The 27,700-nt window shown below is 41.1% G+C and overlaps 2 protein-coding genes across 4 annotated transcripts in view; one reads left to right on the top strand and one right to left on the bottom strand.

Annotated features, from left to right (window-relative positions):
• Positions 1 to 7,689: 7,689 nt before the first annotated feature.
• Positions 7,690 to 8,503, bottom strand: LOC148583839 (protein NRT1/ PTR FAMILY 5.10-like). Its single transcript, XM_088510786.1, has 4 exons — positions 8,433 to 8,503; positions 8,129 to 8,306; positions 7,942 to 8,037; positions 7,690 to 7,890 (listed from the first exon to the last, which is right to left on the bottom strand). Exons 1-4 carry the CDS (start codon positions 8,501 to 8,503, stop codon positions 7,690 to 7,692), a joined length of 546 nt encoding a protein of 181 aa, XP_088366912.1.
• A 200-nt stretch (positions 8,504 to 8,703) lies between these two features.
• The window catches only part of EMB2191 (Cytidine/deoxycytidylate deaminase family protein), a 33,835-nt gene continuing 14,838 nt past the window's right edge, over positions 8,704 to 27,700 (top strand). For 2 of the 3 annotated variants that reach the window (XR_015909099.1, XM_059603974.2), the window contains exons 1-4: positions 8,704 to 9,044; positions 9,722 to 9,799; positions 12,518 to 12,555; positions 13,618 to 13,684. Coding sequence is in view for 2 of the 3 variants with exons in the window: in XM_059603974.2 (XP_059459957.1) it covers positions 9,734 to 9,799; positions 12,518 to 12,555; positions 13,618 to 13,684 (171 nt within the window). In the remaining variant the exon portion in view is untranslated. The remainder of the gene's footprint in view (positions 9,045 to 9,721; positions 9,800 to 12,517; positions 12,556 to 13,617; positions 13,685 to 27,700) is intronic. The other variant, XM_059603976.2, reaches the window with a different exon arrangement.

The raw sequence follows: 27,700 nt of genomic DNA, 5'->3' as shown, positions 1-27,700 counted from the left end.
TTTGTTGTTGACAACTTTTTTTGTGTTTGAAACTATGTGATGCATGAAGTTGAAATGTTTGAAACTTTTTTGGGAACATTTAGAAACTGACTATGTGACTTATGGATTCACCATTTTGTAATAGTTATGCTTGACTAGTTGGATGATTGACAATTTCCTTAGTGGAATTGCATCAAAGTTGTATTTATATTCTGTTATGTAAATTGTAATGTGCCAAGTGAAAATGGTATAGATGTATAGTGTTGGGAACATTTGGAAACTATGTGACTTATGGATTCACCATTTTGTAATAGTTATGCTTGACTAGTTGGATGATTGACAATTTCCTTAGTGGAATTGCATCAAATTAGGAGTATATTCCATGATATTTTAATAGCCTATAGAAATGAAAAGACTTGCTATACGTACAATGGAATAACACAAGGAATGCATTGATTAATTAAAGATACAATGGAGAATTAAAGATACAATGTAGTACGTTCATTGTATTGATTAATTAAAAAATCAATACAATGTGTTGGAATTGCATCAAATGTCACTTTTGAATCCATTAATTTGTTGAAAATTGTCATCTGGGTATCTTAATTTGGTTTAGTTTATTGCACAAATGGGTTGATATTTTTTTTATATCATTTTTTTTTGTATGTGATATCACATTATGATTGGTACGAAGAGTTTGCATTTTTTTTTTTTTTTTTCAAGTTTTGTAATTTGATTAAGATCCTATGTCTAAGCTAATATTTACTTCACTGATGAGGGCTTGTTTCTATGTGTTAAATTGAATTAAAGAAGGATTCTTGAAATGTCTCCTTGTGTTATTCCATTGTAATCTCATCCATCTAATTGCATCAAATTCAATAGAGGACTCAATTATGTGAACAAATCCCAAAAACAGCTTGTTAATTTGTACCAACAAAATTCATACAAAGCATTACAAGTTTCATACAAAATTCAAACAAAATTCATACAAAGCTGCCACTCCATATATTCCAAATTCAACAAAATTCATACAAAAAAACATTACAAAATAAAACATAACCACAACTTTCATAGGCTGATAGCAGTTGGATTGGATTAACAAGTGACGACAACAAAAATATGCAAATTCAGTCGTCTTCTTCATCTGGTCAACATCAGCCTTGATGCAAGTCCATTAGAAGAAAATAGATAAAACATCATTACAGCGACAACACACAAACAACATGCAAGTGCAACTTGGAACTTCAGCTGCAAGCCGTTATACTTATTCTTCTGCCTTTCAAGTTTAAGTGCGAAATTAGCAGCATCAACTTCCATTTTCGACTTGATCTGAGCAATTTCAATCTTGCATTTCAAGACTTCCATTGCTCTTTCAGACTTCAAATCCTGCTGCCACTCCATCAACATCGACATCACTCGATCACAGCACACACAAATGTCTGGATCAACCCATTTAAAGAAATTGCAACCACGATTTTTGTCATTCTGTATAATCACACAATTAAGGTCTAAACAATTACTAAAACAGCAAACATGTTATTTTTGTTCAAATAAAATTCATAAACAATAAACTTACCACATAATTTACGCACGCATAAAACCTCTTGCCATTATTTTTAGTTGTGGAAGCTGTTTTGATCACTGTTTTGCTCCCACATTTGCAAATCGGATGGCTCAATCCTGAATCGCTTACCTCACCCTCGGAGTACTCCATCTTTCACCGTCGTAACCGTGGGACTCCTTCACCGTCTTCAGCTCGTCGCTGGCAGAGGAGAACGAGTGTGGGTCGTGGTCGTCAGCTGCTGCAAAACCCAAGCTTTGCCATTGCGATTTCCTCAGAAGGGTTGAAGCCGTGGGTTGCGGTTGCAATTTGCTCAGATTTGCAGTGCCGGTGCGTCGCCCGTTTTCGTTGCTAACAATCAACGAAATTGATTTTGGCCGGCAAATCGAGTGGCCTTTTAAGCTAGTAAGGGTGAGGGAGAATGAGGGTATAATGGGTAGTTCAGGTGAAAAAAGTCACGTGCAGGTCACGTGTTTCGTTTTCCGTTTGGGGTTAACGATTGATTTAGACGGAGGGGTCCAAATTGATAGCAATTGAAAGTTCAGGGGACTAAATTGAGAGATTTTGAAGTTCAGGGGGGGTATTTCAAAACGGGTGGAAGTTTGGGGGTCCTAAGTGAAGTTTCCCCAAAATTTAATAAGCATCCATATATTAATTAAAAATACAAAATAAAAATTTTAAAATTAAAAATATTGTAAAAAAAAAAAAGCGGTGCTCGAAAGTAACCCCATCGTCGCCGTCGTCGGCAAATACGAAATCGTCGTCGCTTTCGAGAAGAAATCCACGGACTCCGGGTATCATCTCTGTTTCTGTTTCTACAAGAATCATTTCATGGTTTTTTGATCTGTTAGCTAGGCCTAGGGTTAGGGTTTTCTCTGTTATCGTGATTGTCATCATTGTGGTACAATCTTTTTTCTCTAGAACCCCAAGAAAAAGGGGCTGTGTTAACTTGATCTTTTTATGTGTTATATTTTCGGCTGATTCTGTTTTGCAGATTGACAATATTGCAAAAGACACCAGCTATTCTAGCCTTTGCCAGAAAGGAGGAAGATGCCTCTTTCCTAGCAAAGAGGGTACAGGTTGAAATTGAAGAGTATGGGCGTCTCTATGATTTTCCGATTCCGATGATTTGCTGCTGAAGAAACCAGGTTGAACCTCAGAAATCTTCAGGTTTCTGATTTTCATCACGTTGATGATGGGCGTCTCTGTTATTATTTTATAATATTTTTAATTTTAAAATTTTTATTTTGCAAATTTTTTTTTACATGTCCACACAAGGGGAGAGAGGAGAATTCGAACGAGTGACCTTCACTTCATTAGGCGTAGTCTCAGTCGATTGAATTACCTCTTAGGGAGCATTTTTAATTAGGGTTAAATACTCCAAACCCCTCATATGTTTCCCAACTTTATTTTTTTCCCATGGAGTTTCATTTTTATCATAGGAGGTCCCTGTAGTTTTGATAAATGACAAAGTTAATCCATCTGTTAGTTGACTGTTAGGACTGACACGTGAACCAATCATATGTTGACACGTGGCACATAATTGGGGGTGGCTTGGCCATTTGGGGGTGGCCATGGGGGTGGCCTGGCCACCCCCATCTAGCCGGATGGGGGTGGCTCGAAACCACCCCGAATGGTGGTTGGGGGTGTTTGGGGGTGGTTTTAGCCACCCCCTTGGCTCCAAGGGGGTGGCCGAGCCACCCCGTTGGTGCCCAAGGGAGTGGCCGAAACCCACCCCCAGTGGGTACAGGGGGTGGTTTCGGCCACCCCCTTGGAGCCCAAGGGGGTGGCCGTGCCCAGGGGGTGGCTCGGCCAACCCTATCCGGCCAGATGGCCATCCCCAATTTTTTTTCCTCTTTTTTTTTTTAAATATTTTTTTTTTAATTTTTAAAAAATTAAATATGTGCCATGTGTCAGCATCTGATTGATCCACGTGTCAGTCATAACGGTCAACTAACGGATGGACTAACTTGGTCATTTATCAAAACCACAGGGACCTCCTGTGATAAAAATGAAACCCCAAGGGAAAAAAATAAAGTTGGAAAACCCTAGGGGGTTTGAAGTATTTAACCCTTTTAATTAATATATGGACACCTTTCGATTTTTTAATGGTGCTAACATGCTTTTTCGTCAAATTTTAGACGAAATTTAGACGGATGTCTCATCTCTATTTTTATGTAAACCTATGATAAAAATTAAACCCTAAGCAAATAAATAAAGTTGTTAAACCAACTACGCAAGGCAAAAAGGTATTTAACCCTAAATTTTTACCCCCAATTTGTTTGTTTGTTTATTTTTTAGGGAAATTTCACTTTAACCTTTTTTTTTTTGATAAGTAAAAATGCATTATCAAAGCGCAGAGGGGCGCAACCCTAGTACACAGGGAGTATACAAGAGAGCGACTAAGAGGGAGAAAAAGAAGAAGAGAACATAAGAAGGAAATCAGGGAAACTAATCACTAAGGGTGCTAGCCAACCAGCAGTCCAAGTGAATAGGGTGTACAAGAAAAAGTGAGTGAGATCCTCAATGTTCCTAGACAAGTCCTCGAAACATCTAGCATTTCTCTCAATCCAGATGCACCACATAAGACAAAGAGGGACCATCTTCCACACAACAGTACTGCGAGCTTTGCCACCTACCCACCAAGAATCATACAGCCCCCTAACACTGCCAGGCATCACCCAGCATAAACCAAACCGAGAGAAAATGGCATTCCATAGGATACGCGCAACCCCACAATGAAGAAAGAGATGGTCAATTGACTCCCCATCCGATTCACACATGCAACTACGGTTTATCACAATAATACCCCTCTTTCGAACATTGTCCAATGTTAGAGTCTTCCCAAGCACGGCCGTCCAAGCAAAAAAAGCCACTTTCGAAGGAGCCTTGGTGCGCCATAAACTCTTCCAAGGGAAAGGGGAGGGATCTTTAGAAGCAAGGATCCTGTAAAAAGATCTAACCTCAAAAGTACCTTTACGAGAGGAGATCCACCACATCCGATCATCCCCTACCCCACGCATCAAGTGCGAATACAAGAGAGTGTAAAAAGAGGCCAAGATCTCCACTTCCCAATCATGAACCCTACGAATGAAGGAAACATTCCACTGCACAGAGCCATTTGTACACTCCCTGTTATCCGCAATAGACGCTTCCTTGTTGGAGGCAATATTGAAAAGTCCAGGAAAAGCATCCTTGAGAGGCATGTCACCACACCAAAAGTCCTCCCAAAACCTGATATTGGACCCAAATCCAGGGACCAATCTAATGTGACGATGAAACAACCTCCACCCCCTACTTATGTACTTCCATAACCCCACCCCATATGAACCACTGGGAACCCTAAAACGCCAACCACCCCAAACCGCACTATACTTTGCCACCAGAATCTGTCTCCACCATGCCTCTTTCTCGTGAGCAAATCTCCACAACCATTTCCCCAACAAAGCTTTATTCATCAAACGCATATTCCGGATCCCTAAACCTCCCTCAAAGATCGGAGAGCATACCTTGTTCCAACTAACCAAATGAAACTTAAACTCATCATTGATCCCACCCCATAAGAAATCCCGTTGAATCTTCTCCATACGCTTCGCCACGGAAGCCGGAATAAGAAACAGGGACAAGAAATAAGTAGGAAGATTAGATAAGGTGCTGTTGATGAGCGTAATCCTCCCCCCCTTAGACAAATACAAGCGTTTCCAAGGAGCCAACCTTCTGGCATACTTCTCCAACAAATCCTCCCAACTGGCCTTGACCTTGAATGGGGCCCCCAAAGGGAGACCCAAGTACTTTAGAGGCAAAGGAGCTGAGCCACAACCGAGAATGCCAGCCAGAGTGCCCGTATCATTCATACTACCAACAGGGACCAAAACAGATTTTGCCAAATTCACCTTTAACCCAGAAACGGCTTCAAAGCAAACGAGTAAAGCGCCAATGTTTCTAACTTGATTAGGATCTGCCTCACAAAAAACCAAAGTATCATCAGCAAAGAGAAGGTGAGAGACAATAACCCTATCCGACTCTCTTCTTCTCACAGAAAAACCAGAGATGAGGCCCCTGTTAATCGATGCATTGATCATTCTACTAAACGCCTCCATGACTAGAACAAACAAGAAAGGAGAAATAGGGTCTCCTTGCCTCACTCCCCTTGAGCTACCAAAGAAACCGGAAGAAGATCCGTTGATCAAAACCGAGAATCGCACAGTCGAAATGCAATGTTCAATCCAGGAACACCATTTCTCTCCAAAACCGCACCTTCTCAGTAAGTAAAGTAGAAACTTCCAATTCATATGATCATAGGCCTTTTCCATATCTAATTTGCACAACAAGCCGGGTTCCCCTGATCTAATTCGGCTATCCAAGCATTCATTGGCAATAAGAACTGAGTCCAAGATTTGTCTACCTTTAACAAAAGCATTCTGGGGTTTAGAGATGACCTTATCCATCACTTTCTTCATTCTGTTAGCTAAGACCTTTGCAACAATCTTATAAGTGCCTCCCACAAGGCTGATCGGGCGAAAATCCTTAATATCAGAAGCTCCATGTATCTTCGGAATAAGAGAGATGAACGTAGCATTAAGGCTCTTTTCAAATTTACCTCGCTCGTGGAACTCCGCAAAAACCGCCATGATATCCTCCTTAATCACATCCCAGCAATCCTGGAAAAAAGCCATAGAAAAGCCATCCGGACCTGGCGCCTTGTCCCTATCCATACCTTTCACCACCTCCCACACTTCCCTTTCCTCGAAAGGAGCTTCCAACCTAGAGGCCTCACCGACGTTCAACATATCAAAATCAAGATCATCCAGCCTCGGTCTCCAGATGAGGCTTTCTGAAAAAAGAGACTCGTAGAAGCTAGAAACATGATTGCTAATGACCCCCTGATCTGAAGAAATACAGCCACCCACATTCAGAGACTCAATAGAATTATGTCTTCTGTTTGCATTAGCAATCTGATGAAAGAATTTCGTACATTTGTCTCCCTCTTTCAACCAACGAATCCTTGATTTTTGCCTCCAACTAATTTCCACATGTAAAAGAAAATTCTCCAACTCCCTGGCTAACAACCTCTTCCTCTCAATTTCTTCAGTAGATAACCCTCTCACTTCCTCCTCCCTCTCAAGAGCCTTTATATCATCCATACGAGCCTTAATACTCCCTCCCACGTTGCCAAATTCCTGATCATTCCATCTCTTAATATCCCCCTTAAGAGCTTGCATCTTTTTTGCCAAAATAAAGCTCGGAGTACTCTGGAAGTGGTAAGACTCCCACCAACTTCTCGCTTTGTCCACAAAACCCTCCGCTTTAAGCCACATATTCTCGAACTTGAAGGGTCTTTTGCCTCCCAAAATGCAGCTACAATCAAGAATAATAGGAGCATGATCCGAGCACACCCGAAGCAACCTTCTTTGACGCATACTTGGGTAATGAGCTTCCCATTCCGGAGATACAAGAAATCGATCTAGCCGTGACCAAGAATGGTTGTTAGACCAAGTAGAAACCCCCTACTAGCGGGAAATCCATGAGACCCTGCTCCGATATGAAATCTGCAAAATTCCTCATCGCGGACCGAGAAAAAGCCCCCCCGGATCTTTCACTAGGAAACAAAGTAGCATTGAAATCCCCATTCACTTTAACCTTTGAACTTCTATTCGATTTGGCAAACCTTTTAAACTTTCAAATATCTTAATTTGGACCATTGAACTTTCAATTGCTCTCAATGTGGATCTCTTCGTCAATTTTAGCCGTTACAAATACTAAAAAAGACCAAAATATCTCTAATTTTCATTTTTTAAAAATAAAAAAACGTTTTGGAATTAAAGGTAAAGTTGAAATTTTATACAAAAGTTAAGGGTATAAACGTTATGTAATGTTTAAAATCTGATAGATGGATTCACATTGAGAGCAATTAAAAGTTCAGGGATTTAAAGCGAGAGATTTGAAAGTTTAAGGGTTTGTCAAATTGGTTGAAAGGCAAAGTTGAAGTGTTTTTCCTCATTTATTTATTTATATTTTAGTTTTTAAGTTTTGTCTCCACACTTAGGGGGGTGTTTGGCAAAAGGTATGGCCCAGCCTAGATACTGTTTAAGTCATTCCCCTGATGTGAAATTATACTATTACCCTTCATTTGTTTCTCAAAAAAATTTTCAGCGCTGCTCCCTCATTTCCTCCATCTCCGTGTCTTCTCCTCCATGTATATAGCTCATCATCATTATTGTTGCTGTGCCGCCCGCAACAACACCAAAGTTCCACCAATTGAAGAATGAGCTTTTGGATCTGCACTCGTCTGGATCTTGCCCATCAAACTGATCCGCCCCAAAAGCCTGAACACAAGGCTTGTGTCCGCCCTGCCCAACAGCAACTATATACAGAGATACAAAGAATAGGATTTCTTAGACCTGATTTGAAGAACCCAGTACGATTTTGGTGTCTAAGTAGTCAGAAGAAGTGCTTAGAGATGGAAGCATAGCCAACAGAGTCAACAAGAATAGCCCCTGTTTTTCAATTCAAAGATAGATTAGCAGAGGAATTTTCAATTTTTCTGTGTAGCAGCAACGTGTGTGTGAGAGAGAGAGAGAGGTGAACCAGGATGTAGATAAGAGAACCAATGACAATAGTGCGGTAGCAGCCCAGAAAAGAATCGGCCACGAATGCACCCAAAAGCGGAAGCAACGACGCCGTTCCTGACCACATGTTCACGTTCTCGGCGGCCGTGGCTGTGGACTGTCCCAGTGGCCCAGTGAGGTACGTTATGAGGTTGCAACTGATCCCATAGTAAGAAAACCTCTCCGCAACTTCCACACCTAATTTACTCGTGCCTGATAGTCAAACTCAAAAAAATTCCCTCCTTTGCTTGTGAGTTAGATTTGGTGCGACTGTTACCTATGACGAAGGATGCGGATCTCCAGCCGCCGGAGGTGTATCGGAGGACCGGACGGCCTTTGTAGTCAACGGCGCCATCGACGGTGCCTAATAGTAGTGGTGTTTCGATGGTGGGAGCAAACAAAAAGCGTGAGATTTAATTTCTGTGAAAAAATGTCAGAGAGAGGGGTAATATGGTAAAAAATATGACAAATGTTGAAAGGAAAACCGGTCAATGGGTCAGACCCAGAACAGTGTCTGGGCCAAGGCTGTTACCAAACGAAGCCCGTCTAGTCTTTTTTTTTTTGAAACCACTTAAATGTCTAGTTGCTCCCCTGCACACGGCCAACCTTGCACAGCGCTGCCACTTCGAACCACTGCAACAGCACGGCGAACAATCTCCTTCACGCAGGGCTAGCACTGCAGAGCGTTGGCGTTCGCACCACAGCACGGCTGAACCTCCACGCACCACCGCGCGCAGCCCTTTAAAGCCGCTCACAACCACGCTGTTCACTCCACGTCCACGCTAACTGCACCGGCACGCTCAGTGTCCTTCATTGACGAGTTTGCTCGTTTCGTCTTGAATTAAAGCCTTTGACCCCACACCAGTTGCCAGTTGGTTTCGAATTTGAACCCCAAGGTATGCAGAAAAGAAAACCCATCTTAGTATTAAACTATTTGGTTATGCTTCAATGTTTTCCGTAATTTTTTGTTCTTGTGCTATCGAGATATATGATGGAGAATTCTAGGTGGGTTTGCTTCAGAATTTTGTGACAAGAATTAGGTTGCTTTTAAAATATTGATGGGTTTTGCTTGTTTTATAATTTTGTGACGAAAGGTACATTACTGTAGTTTATCTTGTATTTGATACTAATCTTTTGCTTGGATCAAATATCTATTTAAAAGATGGAAAGGAAAAAGAAAATGGAAATTGCGAGTTTTGCTGAATTTTCTGAACTGTTTTGCTGATTGTCATATAAATCAACTGCTATGAATAGGAGGTTTTTATTTTTTTATTTTATTTAAAATGAGAAATGCTATATATTGCACCCTCATTACATTTAGCTGATAGTGCAGAGCCCATCGATCCTTTGATTTTTTTTTTGTTCTTTTAATAAGGTCCGATGGACACTACTACACCAGTTCAGTAGGATGGAGGTTGGATAGGGGTGTAGTATATAGCATTACTCTTTTACAATTGGTAGGCCTTTTATCTGATTTCGACTAAAAGACTTGATATACATGATGTTTGACTTTTTTTCCCCATTATTATGACGAAACCTTCTGAATATTCGTTATGGTATTCATTTGTTTTAGGTTTTGGGTTAGATGGCATCTCCTGGGGAAGAGTGCTCTCCTGATACCTTTGCATTTATGGAACTTGCAATCCAACAGGTAATGCCCAGGCCCTCTCATTTATGCTTGGACTTATTGCATCAGTGTTGAGGACTTAGAACTAATTGAATTCAATGAGAGGAATACTTTAATACAACAGGTTGTTAGCTAGCGAGCAAACAAAACCAGCATTAAATACCTGTTTTTGCATGTGTGTGTTTGTTGTTAGCCAAGTGAGAGCATTCACATTTGTCTCAGCAAATTTGGTCTCCATTTTAGATAAAAAGTCACATTTTTCTATTTTAGCTATCCGCATTTTTAAGGTACTGACATCTGCCTCTCTATTTTAACTATCCATTTTCACTATTCCGTCTAAATATTCTTTCTCAAGGAATTATTTATTCTTTATTAAGAGGAGAGAGAATCGTAGAGATTAAAGGATGCTTTATTTTTATATTTGGTGAGTGATGAGCACCATTAGTAGCTCACCAAATGTTTTTTCAAATTGCTGAGCCGCATGCAGCTCTTTTTTTGTTCCCATTTTATCATCCCGGCTAGCCAAATGTTCCGGATAAGAATGATTTGAGCAACTAAAAACCAGTTTAGTTATGTGTGCGTGTGACTGTAAAAGAATCATATTTGAATTTTTTTTCTTGATTATGATCGTATTTGAGGTTTTATTTTCCAACACAAGCAACTAATGTTCTTTTCAAAGGAAGAAAAAAATAAACAAAGAAAAGCAAAGAGTTACAGGGTCATTACCTAGTTCTTATTTAACCTACACAACATGAGAAAAATAATGTAAAAGATGTTTATGTATATTAGCTTCTGATAGAAGTCACATAAAAATTGGATAAGCAATGGATTACAGATAGAGATGGCTAGTTCAAGTGAAGAGTTGCTTGATCAAATAAATTGTCTTTTATATTTCTGTAGTTTTCTTTGAATTCACTCTTCGTATGGAAACTTAATCAAACTTTTAAACATTTATATAAAGTCAAACCTGAAATTTTAATATGTATCTTAAGTCAAAGCTGAAATTTTAACTTGGAGGAACATTTTGGAAATAGGTTCCCAAAAGCCATTTTCCTAATGCTTCTCTCTTTGTATGGATAAAGGTGTCGTATTTGTGCGCAGAATTTTTGTTAGCAACTTTTGTGTTGTATAGGCTTGGATATGCAATTGCAGTTAGGGATGACAATTTGGCCCACCCAACCGAGGTCTTATATTGCAAATATTGAAATACCCTAATACTTTACTAATATTCTGACATATATATATGCGCGCGTGCGCAAGTGTGTGAATAGGTTCTTTAGTTTTCCTGCAATCTTTTAGCTACTCTTTTCATTGTTTGTCACTCTGCCGCACCCCCCTTTTCTACCTCTCTTCTTTCCCCCTTGTGTTCAAATGGATTTGAATCCCTGTGTTCGGTTGATGTTTTTGATTCTTAGGGATTTGGAATTTCTAGTTTACTGAATTGTTTTGGTTGCTTGGAACATGTTATTGTTTCTGTATTTGTTAGTTTGTTTATTTCACTAATATTTTAGCTGGGATTTATTTTGACTGCTAATATATGTGGAAGAGGCAGTGGGGCAGCAGGGTCAGGGAAGGCTTTGAGCTGTGTACACGGGGTGGGTACTTTGTTTCAAAAATATTACTAATATCAGATAAATAGATGAGGATTGTGAAAATAATTATAAACTACTAACGATTTAATAGTTTATTATGAATTCGGTAGTCAAGCTGCTCACAAGCATGTCAAAGCATGCTATCCTATGTTAAGATTGGCATGTTTATAAAATGAGCATAAAAGCATTTGAACTTGGACTAAGCCTGAGCAGAGAGTTCTTGAGCCAAGCCTGAGCTGTTCACAAGCAGCTTGCTTCGTTTACTGTCCTATGTGCTGTTTTATGTACAATGGACTAACCTGATTGTCTTGTGGTTTTATTATGTGTTTCATGATGATTGGATTTGTTGTGTTTTATAGTTCCTTAGTTTTGTGGTTTGCTTAAGAGTTTAGAATGCTCGATCAAATTTGATGCTAGGGGAGTTGGTTCTAGCCGGGGCAAAGGCAAGAGGGCTCTTGCTGTGTCTTAATGTAGCCCTGGGGTTTTGGGCTCCTGTTGTGGGGCTTTGGGTTTTTGTGGGTGTTTTTCTTTGTTTTGTTTTGTTTTTTTTTTTGTTTTTCTGTTCTGGTGTCTTTTTGTATACTTACTGGATGCTTAGGGGTGCCTTTGCTTTTGTTTTTTGTTTTTTAATATTTCTTTGATTACCTATCAAAAAAAAAAAAAGTTGTGTTTTTTTTTTTTGGGGGGGCTTTCATCAAGGTTGGGATGCTGGAAAGTGGAATCAGTTTGTACAAACTCTGAGGGTACAGCTGGATTGGATACTGAGGTTCATATAAAATGAATCACCATTGAAGTCAAGAGAGCTTAAGTTTGGCTCATAACTAACATAAAAAAAATGTTTGCCTCATTTTTAGCTGTGAGCTTTAGTGATAAATGTGAGAACACACTTATAGGGTCAAGTCTGTTGTGTGTCCATTGTAGCTATTATTAGTAGGTGGTTTGTTCTGCAGGTGCTTTTGGTTGCTCCTGCTCTGTTGAGGGATTGGCTATTTAGCTGAAAGCAACTTAGAGCATCATGTTGATTCTATTATTGTGTAGCCTTAGTTTATTCTTGTATTCTGGTATTTTCTTTAGTTGTTTTGTCTAGTGTTTTGCTTTCTGGAATTTTACTTGTTTATCTACTGCTCATTCATGCCTTCTCATGTGGCAGGCAAAGCTTGCTTTGGACAGCCTTGAAGTACCTGTTGGGTAAGCTGTTGTCAGTTTTATTTAATTTTCCTGTCATGTTACATTATGATTTTTCAGAAGAATTTTAGAATTGGGGGTTTAAGACTCCAATTTCCTTGCTTTCTTTTTGTATGAATGGTTTTACAATAAGCATTTTCAGAAATATGTTTGCCTTTTGCTCTATATAGATGTTTGCTAACCTTGTGAACTATACTCCCTAAAATTGCATGCATGCCTGTCACCAATTTACTTCCTAATATTTCAGGCTGCTATGGCTTTATAAGTCTCTTATATAAAAACACTTACTATCACATTTGGTGAGTTGGACTTTGAGTTATGAGTTTTAAGAATGTTTAGTATATGGCTCCAGGTTCCTTTTTATCTGGTGACAACATCCATGAGATTATTTATAGCTGAGCCAAGCCAAGGTTTGACAAATGTTGAGTAAATTGTGCTAGACTGGGGCTATATATGTTGTTAAGAGCATGAGTTGAGTTCAAGATTAACTTCACATCGTGTCCCAGAAAATTAAGCAAATAAATGAATAAATTTCACATATTGCACTTCAGGTGGCTGCTCAAACTTTGCTGTATTTGCATTTTTTTTTGCCTATGACCTTGCTTAAGAGAGAGGCTTATGTTAATCTGATCTTCAGGTCATTTACTCCTTCACATATGAAGGGTTTGGTGGTATGACACTGTAACTGTGTTGTGAAGATGGACATTTTTAAAATTTTTTTTTTTATTTATTTATTTATGTGAGGACTGGATATTGAGAAAAGAACACTTACCTTACAATATCAGCTTTAGGAATCTTTTTGTGTCCTGAAGTTGTTTAAATGGGTCTATGTTAAGTTATTTATTTATTTTTTTGACATGTCCACATAAGAGGGGAAAGGGGGGATTCGAACTAGTGACCTTCGCTTCATAACGCGTGATCCTCAGCCGATTGCGCTACCTCTTGGGGATCTATGTTAAGTTATTAATTATATATTTCAGATAGTTAGTTTTGCTTTTTTGGCTATCTGGTGTTTCATTTTTTAAATACATTATTCCTCATTCAAGCTATTGATATCATGACTAGCTGTGTGATTGTGGAGGATGGGAAAGTTATTGCCTCAGGAAGAAATCAAACTACTGAGACGCGAAATGTGAGATCAAGTCCTTTCTTTTTCCTTTCCTATACTTAGTTTCATCTTTTGGGAGTTCCTTTGATCTCATCTTTTCTGTTTTGTTTCTTTGTATGTTTCTGTAGTATTTTGGTTCAATTTTTTTTTCTTCATCAATTCATCTTGTAGTTTTGAAGCTAATACCTGTTAATTTAGGATAAATTTTTAGTTCATTTTTTAGAAACCTCTGCTCTTTGTGTGGTCAAACAGCCACTAGTTCTTTAATATGTACACCATTTTCATATATAGTTTGAGCGCTTAACCAAAATTATTATATCATTTAAACATGTGAATCAAATCTTGATCAAATTGGTGGTATTATTTGATTATTTTCAAATCTTTTTGCCCACCATCATGCTGAATCAAGTGATCTAGGAAAATGAAAAATAATATTTAGTGTTGCATTCCAAAATGGTGCTGCCTTACATCTTCTCTTTAATTTGTCTATTAGTTTGAAACAGTATATGTATAGTTGTGTCTGACATTATAATTTTTTCTGGTATACTTCTGGTGGATTGTTCACAGTTCAGGGTTATGATTTTTCATATCGATTTACCCATTGTAGAGTTATCAAATTCATCTTGTTTGTATCTGAGAATGGTAAGGGGTTAGATTACCCAAGAGAATACAACACGTGATACTCTGAAAATCCTGTTGTTAACAGAGCAAAAGGTGCTCAATTAACAATTGAACTACAAGAGGGTAAGGTAGATTTTTGTTTTTTGACTAGTAAAGAGGGCACTGGCATGTAGATTTGGATGGTCTCCCATTTCAATCTATTAGTGAGGAGGAAGCAGTTTGTGGAGCGAGCTTTCGAGGAAAGGGAGCTTTTCGAGGTAGTGAAAGGCATGAATGGGGATAAGGCTTCGGGTCCAGATGGTTTTCCTATGGCATTCTTCCAATCTTGTTGGATGTTATAAAATTAGATGTCATGAAATTCTTTCTCGAGTTTCATTAGCAGGGTAAGTTTGAGCAAAGTTTGAATGCTACTTTCATCATTCTTATTCCTAAGAAAGTGGGAGCTGTTGAGGTCAATGACTTTTGTCCTATCAGTCTGATGAGTGGCATCTACAAAATTATTGCGAAGGTCTTGGTGAATAAATTGAAAACTGTTTGGAGAATATCATTTCAAAGACTCAGACTGGTTTTATCATAGGTCGTCTGATTCTAGACTCGGTTCTTGTCGCTAGTGAATGTCTAGATGGCTGTCTCAAATCAAGCGAGTCGGGAGTTTTGTGTAAATTGGACTTAGAAGGCCTATGATAATGTTTGCTTGGACTTTTTGCTTTACATGTTAAGGAGATGTGGCTTTCAGGAGAAATGGCGAAAGTTGATCGCGCACTGCATATCCATGGCTCCATTATGATTAATAGTATGCCAAATGGTTTCTTCAATAGTTCTTGGTTTTTGAGATAGGGCAACCCTCTCTCCCGCCTCCTTTTTTTGATTGTCATGGAAGCTGAGTCGTAAGACGTTAGCTATTGTGAATGAGGGCTTTATCACTGGATTTTCGGTGGGAGCTAGGAATGATCTTGTGTCTGTATCTCCCATTGCCTTTTGCCGAAGATACCTTCATTTTCTGTGGGACCGTTCCAAATTACTTTCGATACTGAGATGTGTTCTCCATTGTTTTGAAGTTGCTTTAGGGTTGAAGATTAACCTGAATAAATACGAGTTGGTTCCTGTGGGTAATATGCCGAATGTGAGTGGGTTGGTTTGTACTTTGGATTATAGGGTCTCGTCTTTGCATGGGAAATATTTGGGCTGCCCGTTGGGTGCTCTGTTCAAGGCTAAATTTTATTTGGGATACTATCATTGAGAAAATGGGGAGAAGATTAGCTGGATGGAAAAACTTTACTTGTCTAATGTCGGTCAAGTATCATCGATTAGGAGCACGCTCTCGAACTTTCACACGTTCCTTTTAACAATGAGTAGTGATACTTAGGCTAATGGTCATTCCATATATTAAAATTTTGACATGTGTACATATGGTTGAGTAAGCTTCAATTAACTTCACCACCTCATTTAAAAAGGGAAAATGAAAAATCAAATCTGTTTGGTTTGCATTTTTATAGAATCAGTCCATGTGGTTTGAATTTTATAGAATAGATCATTATCGTTTGCTTCTGTATAAAAATGGTATTTTTGTTAGCATTTCTAACTGAAGTTAATGCCACATGCCAGTAAACATATCCACACTAATCATATATTGACACGTAACAATCTAACCTAAATTACAAATTTACCTTAAATAAAACTAAAAAAATAAAAACAAAGGAGGGTGGTAGTTGGCCCACCCTTCCTAATCCTGTAAGGGCGACCACCCCCACGATCTAACCTAAATTACTAATCAGCCGTAAATAAAAATCTAAAAAAATAAAAGGCAAAATTAAAATTAAAATTAAAATTAAAAAAAGGAGAGTGGTGGCTGGCCTCCCATCAAAGAGGGGTGGCTGGCCACCCTTATCCTGTAAGGGTGGCCATCTCTTGGCCACACCATAAGAAGGGTGGCCGCCCCTCTCTTGTGAGGGGCAGTTGAGCCTCCTTTGGGGTGGCAAAGGGATGGTGCCCTCATCTGGGGTGGCCAAGGGATTGCCTCCTCTCACAAGAGAGGTGTGAGCTTTAGAGTCCAAGGGATGGCCGCCCCTCATAGGAGAGGTTCGGCCATTCCTTGGCCACGCCTAGTAAGGGGCAGCCACCCCTCATCTAGTGTGGCCAAGAGATGGCCGCCCTAGATGAGGGTTGGCCACCCTTATAGGAGACGGGTGGCCGACAACTCCTTTGTGAGGGGATGCCAGTTGCCACACTTCCTTTATTTTCTTTTTTAATTTTAATTTTATTTTGCTTTTTATTTTTTAGCTTTTTTATTTTATTTTATTTAGAATTCATTTATAATTTAGGTTAGATTGTCATGTGTCAATATATCATTAGTGCTTATGTGTTTAAGGGGCCACGTGTCATTAATTCCTGATAGCAAGGACCATATTTATATAGAAGCAAACCACAATAATCTATTGTATAAAATTCAAATCACGGTGATTGATTTTATAAAGATACAAACTATAGGGACTAATTCTGCATTTTTTTCCGTTTTAAAAATGCCACATCAAAGAAAAAAAAGGGCGAGGAAAAAAATGAAAAGAAAAAAAAAATGAGGTGGTTGGGGGGTGGTTGAACAATCCCCAAAGACCAATTTGGAGGTGGTTCGGTCACCTCAGCCACGTCTTTTTTATTTATTTATTATTTTTTTTAATGATATGACATTTAAATTATGTGGCAAAGTTAATTAGTGGTGACTCAATAGTATGTACATATGTCAAAATTTTAATACTAACGGAAAGAGTATAGAGGGAGTGAGTTAATAATGGAGCATACCTCAAAGAGTGATTTGATAAATTTCAAGTCCTAATGAGCGATTTGATAAAAGGTTAAAGTCCAGGGACCTTTAGAGTATTTTTCCCTTGATATAATTCAAGAAAATATCACTTTATTTTTAGTTGATTTTACTCTCATGTACCAGAAGTTCTTAACTTTTGTCATGCATTCAATGTGTGCGTATGCATTTGTGTTTGAGTTCTTTCTACTTGTCAAATTAAAAATGTGCTTGTGTTCTTTTCTTTTTCTGTTTGGTTGAGGAAGAGCAATTTTTTTTTTTTTTTTTTTTTCATTCACAGTTTTATAAGTTATTTGTTTTTCATATGTCATTTAGATAATCTTGCATTTCTATAATTCCATACTTGAAATTGTAAACTTTGCGGCATGATTTGTCCATGTCTGTATGTATGTAATAAGTGTGCTACACATACCCATATTTCTTCTTTTTTGATTCTACATTGCAATATATATATATACATATGTCGTTTGAGAGGAGAGGAGCAGTAAGAGAATACTGACAGCCTCCCCTATTCCTTCTTCTTCTATTCTTTCTTTCATACAAAGTAACAATCAAAAAAGAAGAAATATGGGTATGTGTAGTATACTTATTACATACATACAACTGTTATTCTACGTTGCAACGAGTAACAGCTTCCCAATGTGAAACCCTAGTTGCCTTCAAGAACTGACTAACAACACTCACTGCATATGAGATGTCTGGCTTTGTAATAGTAAGGCAAGTCCACTTTCTAACTAAACGACGATACCTACCAGGATCTTCAAATAATTCTCCTTCATCTTTTACTAATTTTTGATTAGGATCCATCGGAATGTCAATAAGAAGAGCACCCAGAAGACCTGTCTCTTCTAACAAATCAAGTACATATTTTCTTTGGGATAAATTGATACCTGTTCGGGATTTAGCAACCTCAGTCCCCAAAAAATATCTTAGTTTTTCCAAATCTTTTGTGTGATACTTCTGTTGTAAAAATAGTTTCAATCGAGCAATGCCTCCTAAATCATTACCTGTAATCACGAATGTCATCCACATATACCACAAGAAGAATGTAGCCTGCACTTGTATGCAAGTGAAATACTGAATGATCTGTTTGACATCGCTTAAGACCAAACTCCATAACCACTGCTGAGAATTTCCCAAACCATGCCCGTGGAAATTGCTTGAGACCATACAAAGCCTTTTTTACCTTACATACACAACCCTGATACTCCCCCTGAGCAACAAACCCAGGTGGTTGCTCCATATAAACTTCCTCATGTAAATCCCCATGTAAAAGGCATTTTTGACATCTAATTGAAATAAGGGCCAATCAAGATTAGCAGCCAAAGAAATAAGAATATGTACGGAAGAAATTTTGGCAACTAGAGAAAACGTCTCATCATAATCAATACCATATGTCTGGGTATAGCCTTTAGCAACCAAACGAGCTTTCAACCGTTCAATTGAACCATTAGGATTAAACTTAACCGTGTATACCCATTTGCAACCAACAGTCTTCTTAGCAGGCCGACGTGTATAAACTTGGAGGGGAGCAGAAGAGCGTGGAGGCAACACAACAGACTCAAAGAGATATGGAACAGGCAGCGGAATAGACGTGACATTGGGCTCAAGGGTAGACGATTCGAAAGACGCATCAATAGGAAAATAGGAAAGAGGCTCAACAAATGTGACATCAGCGCTAGTAAAGCAGTAGCGAAGAACAGGACTATAACAACGATATCCCTTCTAAGTTGTGGAATAACAAAGGAAGACACATTTAGTAGAGTGAGGATCAAGTTTATCATAGCCAGGACCCGAGTTATGGACATAGCAAACACACCCAAAAACCTTTAGTAGTAAGGCAAACATGGGTGAAGAAGAGTATAAGAGCGAATGTGGAGAAGCACCATCTAAGACCGAGGAGGGCATCTGATTAATGAGATAACAAGTAGCGAGAACAGCATCACTCCAAAAATGTTTGGGGACATGCATATGAAATAAGAGACAACGCGCAACATCCAATAAATGACGATTCTTGCGTTCAACCACAAGGTGCAGAGGTGGCCGAAAAATGCTTCTGGTCATATGGGACAGAAAACCCACAAATTGGGCAGGAAAGCTTTGGCTTCAACAAAGACCCTTGTCTCGGAGAGGGCTTACGGCGATCCTGGAGTGATTCCGACGAGGTATGTCCAAGTATCTGCAGAGGTTGGAAGACGAGGCTCGATGGATGATGGTCGTATGGGGTGTTCGTTTAGAGCTTCGGCGAGTAACCCACAAACGCCGGCGATGTCGCAGGTCTCGATGACTGCTTCTGATCGCACGACGGGACAGGGGGGGAAGGGGCACCATGCTGTTGGACAGACCTACTCCAAGCTAAGTCTCGAGCTCCTCAAAGTCAGGGAGCTGTTGAAGCGTCTGCAACAAGACTGTGACGTGGGTCTGATGCAGATCGACATGGCGCTCAAGACTATGGAGGGCAGCAGGCTTGGGCTTGGGCCAGTTCTTCACCCAGCGGGTCCGAGGCAGCCTGCTTCGAAAGGGATTAAGGGGTCTGGGCTGAAATTTATAAAGCCCAAAAAATGGTGGAGGGTGAAGAAGACTTCGGTTTTTAAACATAAAGGAACGGTGGGCTCGGGTCTGGGTGTTAATAACCCAGAAGGAGGAAATGAGGCTTGCGCATCAACGAAGAAGGAAAAGTTTACGCTTGGCTTGTGTTCTGACTCAGATAGGCCGGCAACTCCATCGCCGGTGGTCGCAAAGGTCCCATCAGAGGTCAGGGGGGCTAAAGAAGGTTCCAAGGCGGTTGTCGGCACTGGTGGAGAGGTTTCTATAAGTCCGGCGAGAGAGGCACTGCCCACCTGAAAAGAGAAAGCGATGGTGACTTATAGGAGGAGGAAACGTGGGCCGAAGAGGTGGAAAACCGCAATGGGCTCGCTAGAAGCCTCTTCTTCGGCTTTTGGGCAGGCGAAAGGAATATTAGGGTCGTGGCCGGGAATTACCCAGAAGGTGCTGGAGACACCCTTCTCGTCGGAGAACACACAGAATGTGCCGGAGCGCCGTATGGAGAATGGAGATGCCGGTGGGGGTTCGCCGGAGTGCTCTGTGGAGACAGGCGATGCAGGTGAGGTTATGGGCTCTGCTTCAGATCAGTCGCCGGAGACACCCTCCTCACCGGAGAAAACACAGACTGTGCCGGAGCGCCATATGAAGACTGGAGACGCCGGTGGGGGTTCGCCGGAGTGCTCTGTGGAGTCAAGCGATGCAGGTGAGGTTATGGGCTCTGCTTCAGATCAGTCTCCGGTGGCTTTTTCTTCTTGTCGGAATTTTGGCATGACAGGGGCATGTCGGGGGGAGGTTACTAATTTGCTTCAGTCGATTCAAAGAAATTGGAATTGGGAATGGGTCAAATAGGGAGGAGGACAGCATCTCAGCAACAATCGGGTTGGAGGAATTAGGATCAGAAAAATGTTCTCCTAATTGGGTAGTTGAGAGCTGCCTCAATTTTTGCCCAAAAATTGGTGTTTCAGATGAGGGGAAGAAGGAGTTGGCAGCTTTGTTCAATTCTATTGAAGCTTCCAGGAAGCAGAATGACTCTGATTTGGGGGACTTTTTAGGGAGTGCTTTTCTTGTTGACAGGGGCCAGACGATCTCTATGCAAGGTAGGGGTCGTGGGAAGGGTCGAATTGGTGGATCATGAAGCTTAACATCGTAGCATGGAACGTGAGAGGGTTGAATGCCCTCAAAAAAAGGTTGCGTAGTAAGGGCCTTTTGAAGGAGTGGAAAGCAGATATAGTTTGTTTGATTGAGACCAAGATGGAGACTATTTCCCGGGAGGTGGTTCACACTCTTTGGGGTGGTCAACATGTGGGGTGGAAGTAGGGGTGTAAACGAGCCGAGCTTGAGCGAGCTTCCCTTGTTCAGGCTTGGCTCGTTTAAATTTTACTCGAGCTCGAGCTCGAGTCGAGCTTAAGGGCGAGCCAAACAAATCGAGCTCGAGCTAATAATAAGTCGAGCCGAGCCAGCTCGCGAGCTGGCTCTTATATTTAATTTTTTTTTTTTTTTTAACTTCAAGTACTCTTAAACCGCTTAAGAATTTAATTTGCATATGAGCATTTGCTTAGCCTGACTAGTCGAGTATGGAGCTTGAGTCAATACAGCAAGGCATTTGGTTTCAAAGAGAGAGGATATGCATCCTTTTATAGATAAGCAAACTTGAAGATTGATGTTTTCTTAACAATGTGGGACAAGTTAACATGTTGCATTCAAACTGCATTGGGACAACGCCCCCTACAAAAAAATATTTTTTTAACGTTTCTCTCTCAATCCCCCTTACCAGTCACAATGAATCTTCCACCTAAACTCTCATTTCCCACTCTCTCACTCTCACTCACCAGACAGGTAGTGATAGTGTTTGGGTCTGTTTGATTCTTCAATAATTTATGCCTTTCGCAATCTCCCTCAATAATTTCTGCTTGATTCTTCTTCCTTTCGTTTGGATATGCTCTAATTGAATCGAGGTCTTTTTAATATTGCTCTCTCTCTCTTTGATCATGAAGGGTGTAGAATTTTCCATTCTCTAACGCTTAAATATAAATGCAATTTTAAGGTTTTAATAATTATGAGATTTATAATTAATTATGTATTACTTAGTTTATATATATATATATACACACACTCGAGCTTATACGAGCTGTTCACGAGCTTAGCCGAGTCGAGCCGAGCTTGCTTCGTTTAATATTCGAGCTAGGATTTGTGTTCATGAAGTGCTTCATTTAATATTCGAGTCGAGCACGAGCCGAGCTTATGCGAGCCGAGCTCGAGCTTGCTCGCGAGACGCTTCGCTCACTTAACAGCCCTAGGTGGAAGTATAAAGGGTCTAATGGTTTGTCGGGGGGGATGTTAATGATGTGGGATAGGAGGGTGGTGGAGAGTAAGGAGGAGTGTGTGGGGCAGTTCACTTTGGCATGCTCTTTTCAAAATGTGGAGGACAATTGGGTTTGGGCGTTTGGAGGGGTTTATGGTCCAAATGAGGATGTGGAGAGGAGGGTCCTTTGGGAAGAGTTGGCTGGTTTGATGAATGTGTGGGAGGTTCCTTGGTGTCTTGGTGGGGATTTTAATATTGTCCGATTCCCTAGTGAGCGCTCTAGTGCTTCTTATTACTCTGCGGGCATGATGGACTTTTCGGACTTCATTTCGGAGAACAATTTGGTGGACTTTCAAATGATGGGGGGACAATTTACTTGGTCCAATAATCAAGAAAATGAGACTTGGTCTAGAATAGACCGGTTCTTACTCTCCTCGGATTGGGAAGATCATTTCCCAGCAGTGTCACAAAGAAGACTTCAACGCATGTTCTCCAATCATTTCCCTATTTCTCTGGATTGTGGGGTTCATTGCGGAGGTAAAAAGTACTTCAAATTTGAGAACATGTGGCTCAAAGCCGAAGGCTTTGTTGACAAGGTTAGCTCTTGGTGGGGATCTTATTCTTTTGAGGGTCTTCCTAGCTTTGTGTTAGCTAATAAATTGAAATCCCTCAACCACACCATTTTGTTGTAGAGTGTGAGCACATGAGGTTTGATGAATAATGCCTTTATCAGACAAATAAGAGGAAAAAGAACCAGATGTGTATTCTTTGGCATTATCAGAACGCAAAATACGAATTTTCTAAGAAAATTGAGTCTTAATCATATTACAAAAAATTTGGAAGACAAAAAATAACTCTGAGCGATTTTTCATTAAAAATAACCAAGTCACACGGGAAAAATCATCCACAAATGTCACAAAATAATGAAATTTTTTGGACGCAATATTCATAGGACTCCATACATCAAAATGAACTAACTCAAAAGGACGAGAAACACGACTAACTCTTGATGGAAAAGGAACACGATGATGCTTACTAAGCTGACAAGCTTCGCAAGACACAAACAACTCATGACAAAGACTCGCGCGAGATCTAGATAATATACGCCACCAACTTCATGCCCCCATACCAATCATCCTTCGTGTCTTGAGATCTTGAAAAATGCACAAAGTAGGGTAAAAACTAACAGAACAATTAAGAGCTTTGGTAATTTTACTAATGAATAATAAATTAAAAAGAAAACTAGGAACATGTAGAACAGACAACAACTTAATATCTGGACTCAGATGTGTGTGGCCAAAGCCGACTACGGTGGAGAGGAAACCATTAGCTAGGGTGACACTGTGGGGTGTATCAACAAGATGATAATCAGAGAGAGAAGTAGACGAACCAGTCATATGTTCATTGGTGCCAGAGTCAATAATCCATGGGTCGCAAGTGGAGGATAAAAGACAGTGAGATGCAGTACCTGATTGAGCAAGAGTAGCAGTGGAAGTGGAAGTGGCCTGCTTATGGGCCAAGAACTGAGCATACTCATCTTTTGGAATGGACATTTTTTGGATGTCCCCAATCCAACTTTTCATTTCTAATTTACTGATATTGTTGCGTCAACAAGAAGCTAGTGGGAAAGAAGCAGTGTGGCTGTGAGGTTGGGCGTGTGAGTGGTGCGGAGGTGTGCTCTTAGTTGATTAGGTGGGGTTATCATGTAGAAGATGGTCTGTGGAGGAAGAAGATGGTCTGTGGAGGCAAAGGAATTCGAATTGATGGTGAAGGAAGGGGCTTCTGGTGTGAGGATTTTTGAAAGGAGCAAAGGGAAGCAAAGGTCTATCTTCATGCAGAAGGATGAGTTAGATTGGTTGGTACGTATCGTGGACGAATTAGTGGCAGTGGAAGATTCAGAGGTCTTTTGGGATCAATCAGAGTGGGTTATCCTAGGATTATTGCGCAGCGTTGTTCCAACAAGCATGGGCGCTTCCTGACAATAGAGGAATTTGATGGGAGGCGGAGGTTTGGGTCGGTTATTATTCTAGAAGGGTGCTTTCGGCAAGGATGGGTTCGCTTCATATCGGAAGTGTGATTGGCCAACTCGGCTCTTTGCGGTCTCAAGGCTGGAAAGAAGGGGCAGATGGTAAAGGAAAGAGGGAGTTACTCTGAGGTATTGGCGATGTCAGTGAATCCAGCAGAGGAGTGCTTCGGTCCCAGTACAGAGCCTTTGGCTAAGGTGCCTAGATGGTTGAAGGAGTCCTCAACTGGTTTGGAGAAGTCTGGTCCAACTTGGTGAGACCTAGTTCATTGTCGACGAATCAGACCCATACCTTGCCGAGAGCTTTAAGTGGCCGGGAGGAGGGTGGAACGCGATATCTGAAGGAGTTAGGAAAGGAGGGGATAAATGCGACAGTGACCAAGGCTCCGGTGAGTGGTCATCAATCGCCGGTGAAAGAGTTTGCATCGAAAATTGTTACTGAGAAAGTGTGTACGAGAAGGGAGGTCTCTGAGTGTCAGACACATTTTGGTGCAAGTCTTGAGCTACTAAATTGCAGAGAGACGTTAAGGTGGTTGAAAGGGAAAATTGACGTAGGCCTACAGAAGTTGGAATTGGCGTTGAATAGGGTTGAGGCTAGTGGTCTGTAGCAGGTAGAGAGAGGCCCTGTATCAACCCACTCTGGTAGGAAAGTAAGAGAACAGAAGGGGAAGGACGGAGTGGTTGGGAAAGGCCCACGGCCCACGAAAGGGTTTAAGCGAAAGAGGTGGCTATTTTGGAGATGAAGTCTACTGTGGGCCTGGGTATGGGTCAGGATAGCTCAAGCGTTGCTGGGCCAGATGGGTCAAGACCCACTTATTTTTCTTACCTGATAAATTCTAACGGCATGTCGGTGGGGTGGACGACGGGTAAGGATGGCGATCCAGGGGCGTCGATGTCGGTAGGAGGTGCGTTTTTAGGGATGAGATCGTGGGCCGTTTCTGCCGATGGTCAAGAGATCCATGCGGAATTGCCTGGAGAGTCTATCGGTGGTGAGGGCTTGGCTAACGGAGAGACGCGACCGGCAATTGTGCTTCTGTACAGGGTGAAGGTAAGTTTGACCCAGTCGACGCCGGAGAAGCTTTCTATGGCAGTTTCCGGCGCTGACCCAGAGGTGGTAATGCCCAATGAGGTTACCGGTGCTGTTGGATCGCCGAAAGAGCTTGGAGACACACCGATTCCGCAGGGAATTGCAGTTCTAGGCAGTGGGAAGGCAGATTCGCAACAAATGATGCCGGTGATGTCAATTCTGGGGAGCGAGGTCAGAGATCTTGTGCCATGGTCTTTTGGCGGCTTGAATCAGGTTGGTGTACAGGTTGGGGGAGAGGAAGGCAGGTTGGTTGAGTGTTGTGAGGAAGTCCATTGTTTTGAGGAGGGAGATAGCGCTGGTAATAAGAGTAAGGAGGATGAGGGGGCAGGGGTTTGTGGCATTGGGGGGTCCTCTCCTTTGAACTCTTATGTTCCTACTCCAGGGGGCGCGGCGGGTTACTCGGATTGGGTCATTCAGTGTGCTAATGAGATTTATCCGATTGTGGGGATTTCGTATGTGGGTCATAAGATGCAGTTGTTGGCCTTGTTAACTTTCTTAGAAGAGGAATGCCGGAATAAAGTGATGGTAACTACTTCTAGTAGCGGCATCAACAGTAAGAGGGAGATGAGGAATTTGGAGTGTTTGGTGAATTACGATGCTCGAGGTGTGAGCTCTAGTCGTGGCATTAGGAAGGGGAGGGGGAAGGTAGTACTTTTATGAAGCTAAACATTCTTTCTTGGAATGTGAGAGGATTAAACAAGAGGGATAAACGCATGAGGGTTAGTAATTTGCTCAGAGATTGGGCAGTTGATATTGTTTGCTTTCAAGAGACTAAGATTCAGTGTATGTCTCGAAATATTGTTCGCAGTTTATGTGGGCGGAGTCATGTGGATTGGTGCTGCTTGGATTCTAGTGGGGCCTCAGGTGGTATTTTGATTATGTGGGATACTAGGGTGGTGGAGAAGGTTGATGTGTGCGTAGGGGCTTATACTTTGGCTGTGTCCTTCAGGAATGTTGTGGATCTCTCCGTTTGGGCTTTTGCAGGGGTGTACGGCCCGAACCGTGACAGGGATAGAAGGCTCCTTTGGGATGAGTTGGTTGGAGTTCTTAGTTGGTGGAACTTGCCATGGTGTGTTGGGGGAGATTTTAATGTTACTCGGTTCCCTAGTGAAAGATTAGGTGGAGCTCGTCTAGATTCTGCTATGATGGGTTTCTCTGATTTTATTTATGAACAAGGGCTTATGGACCTCCCACATGTTGGGGGTGCTTTTATGTGGTCAGTTTCTCCAGATCCTCCTCTGTGGTCAAGGATTGATCGGTTTCTTGTTTCCCCAGAGTTGGAAGCATGGTTTCCGGGGGTGAGGCAGAAGAGGCTATCTCGCCTTTGCTCGGATCACTTTCCAATCATTCTTGAGTTGGGGGATGTGTCAAAGGGGAAAAGGCCGTTCGAGAATATGTGGCTCAAAGCGGAAGGGTTTGTGGCCCTAGTGCAACAATGGTGGGATTCTTATGACTTTCAAGGTTCGAGTTTTGTTCTTGCTTGCATGCTCAAGGCCTTGAAGCTAAACTTGAAGACATGGAATGAGGAGGTGTTTGGAAACATAGAAAGGAATAAGAGGAATCTTCTTGAGGATCTCCGGGTGTTTGATGTGCACGAAGAAAGTAGGGCCTTGGATGAGGAGGAGTTAAGGAGGAAGACCGAGGTTGTTCGAGAGCTTGAGAAGTGTATTCTTATAGAGGAGATAAGTTGGAGGCAAAAATCTAGGGTGTCGTGGTTGAAGGAAGGTGACAAGTGCACTAAATTCTTTCACTTCATAGCCAACTCTAACAGAAGATATAACTCTATAGGTACCCTTTTGATTGGGAATAGTCCTTCAAATCAGGATGAGATCAGTGAGCACATTGTCGAGTTCTATCAAAAGCTATTTTCTGAGCAATGCAGTTGGAGGCCTATGGTAGATGGTATTTCTTTTGATTCCATTTCAGAGGTTGAGGCCAGCTGGTTAGAGAGAGATTTTGAAGAGGAAGAGGTTAAAAAGGTCGTGTCTAAGATGAATGGCAATAAGGCGTCGGGCCCCGATGGGTTTTCTATGGCCTTCTTCCAAACAAGTTGGGATGTGGTGAGGGAGGATATTATGAAGGTGTTTAGTGCATTTCATGCCGAAGGGATGTTTGAGAAGTGCCTCAATGCTACATTCATTTCGCTTATTCCGAAGATTCCCGGTGCCATCAATTTCAAAAACTTCCGCCCGATTAAACTTGTGGGAGGTATCTATAAAATCACAGCCAAGGTTTTAGCAAATAGATTGAAGGTAGTTTTGGACAAGTTTATTTCCAAGGCACAAAATGCTTTTATCAAAGGTAGGCAGATTCTAGATCCCATATTGATTTCCAATGAATGCCTTGATAGTAGGCTGAGATCTAGGGAGCCAGGGGTTATATGCAAAATGGATCTGGAAAAAGCTTATGATCATGTGAACTGGGGCTTCTTGATGTACTTGCTAAGGAGGTGTGGATTTGGAGGGGTTTGGTGTTCTTGGATACAACATTGTATTTCCTCGGCGCGGTTTTCGATTTTGGTAAACGGTTCTCCTAAAGTTTTTTTTAGCAGTTCTAGAGGATTACGACAAGGGGACCCCCTCTCTCCGTTGTTGTTTGTTTTTGTGATGGAGGCTTTGAGTAGAATGATTTCTGCAGCTATTCATGGG

The sequence above is a fragment of the Corylus avellana genome, chromosome 9 (assembly GCF_965113065.1).
Source record: "Corylus avellana chromosome 9, dhCorAvel1.hap1.2, whole genome shotgun sequence".
Taxonomy (NCBI): Eukaryota; Viridiplantae; Streptophyta; class Magnoliopsida; order Fagales; family Betulaceae; genus Corylus; species Corylus avellana.
Note: the sequence above shows the minus strand (reverse complement) of the source record. Positions and strands in the feature narration are given on the sequence as shown.

Excerpts from the sequence above, each read along its gene's own strand:
- LOC148583839 (XM_088510786.1), bottom strand. The coding sequence starts at position 8,503 with ATGGCGCCGTTGACTACAAAGGCCGTCCGGTCCTCCGATACACCTCCG. Across the intron at positions 8,307-8,432 it reads GCTGGAGATCCGCATCCTTC|TTGCAACCTCATAACGTACC; the intron begins GTCATAGGTAAC and ends CTATGGGATCAG. Across the intron at positions 7,891-7,941 it reads TACTGGGTTCTTCAAATCAG|GGCGGACACAAGCCTTGTGT; the intron begins GTCTAAGAAATC and ends GCTGTTGGGCAG.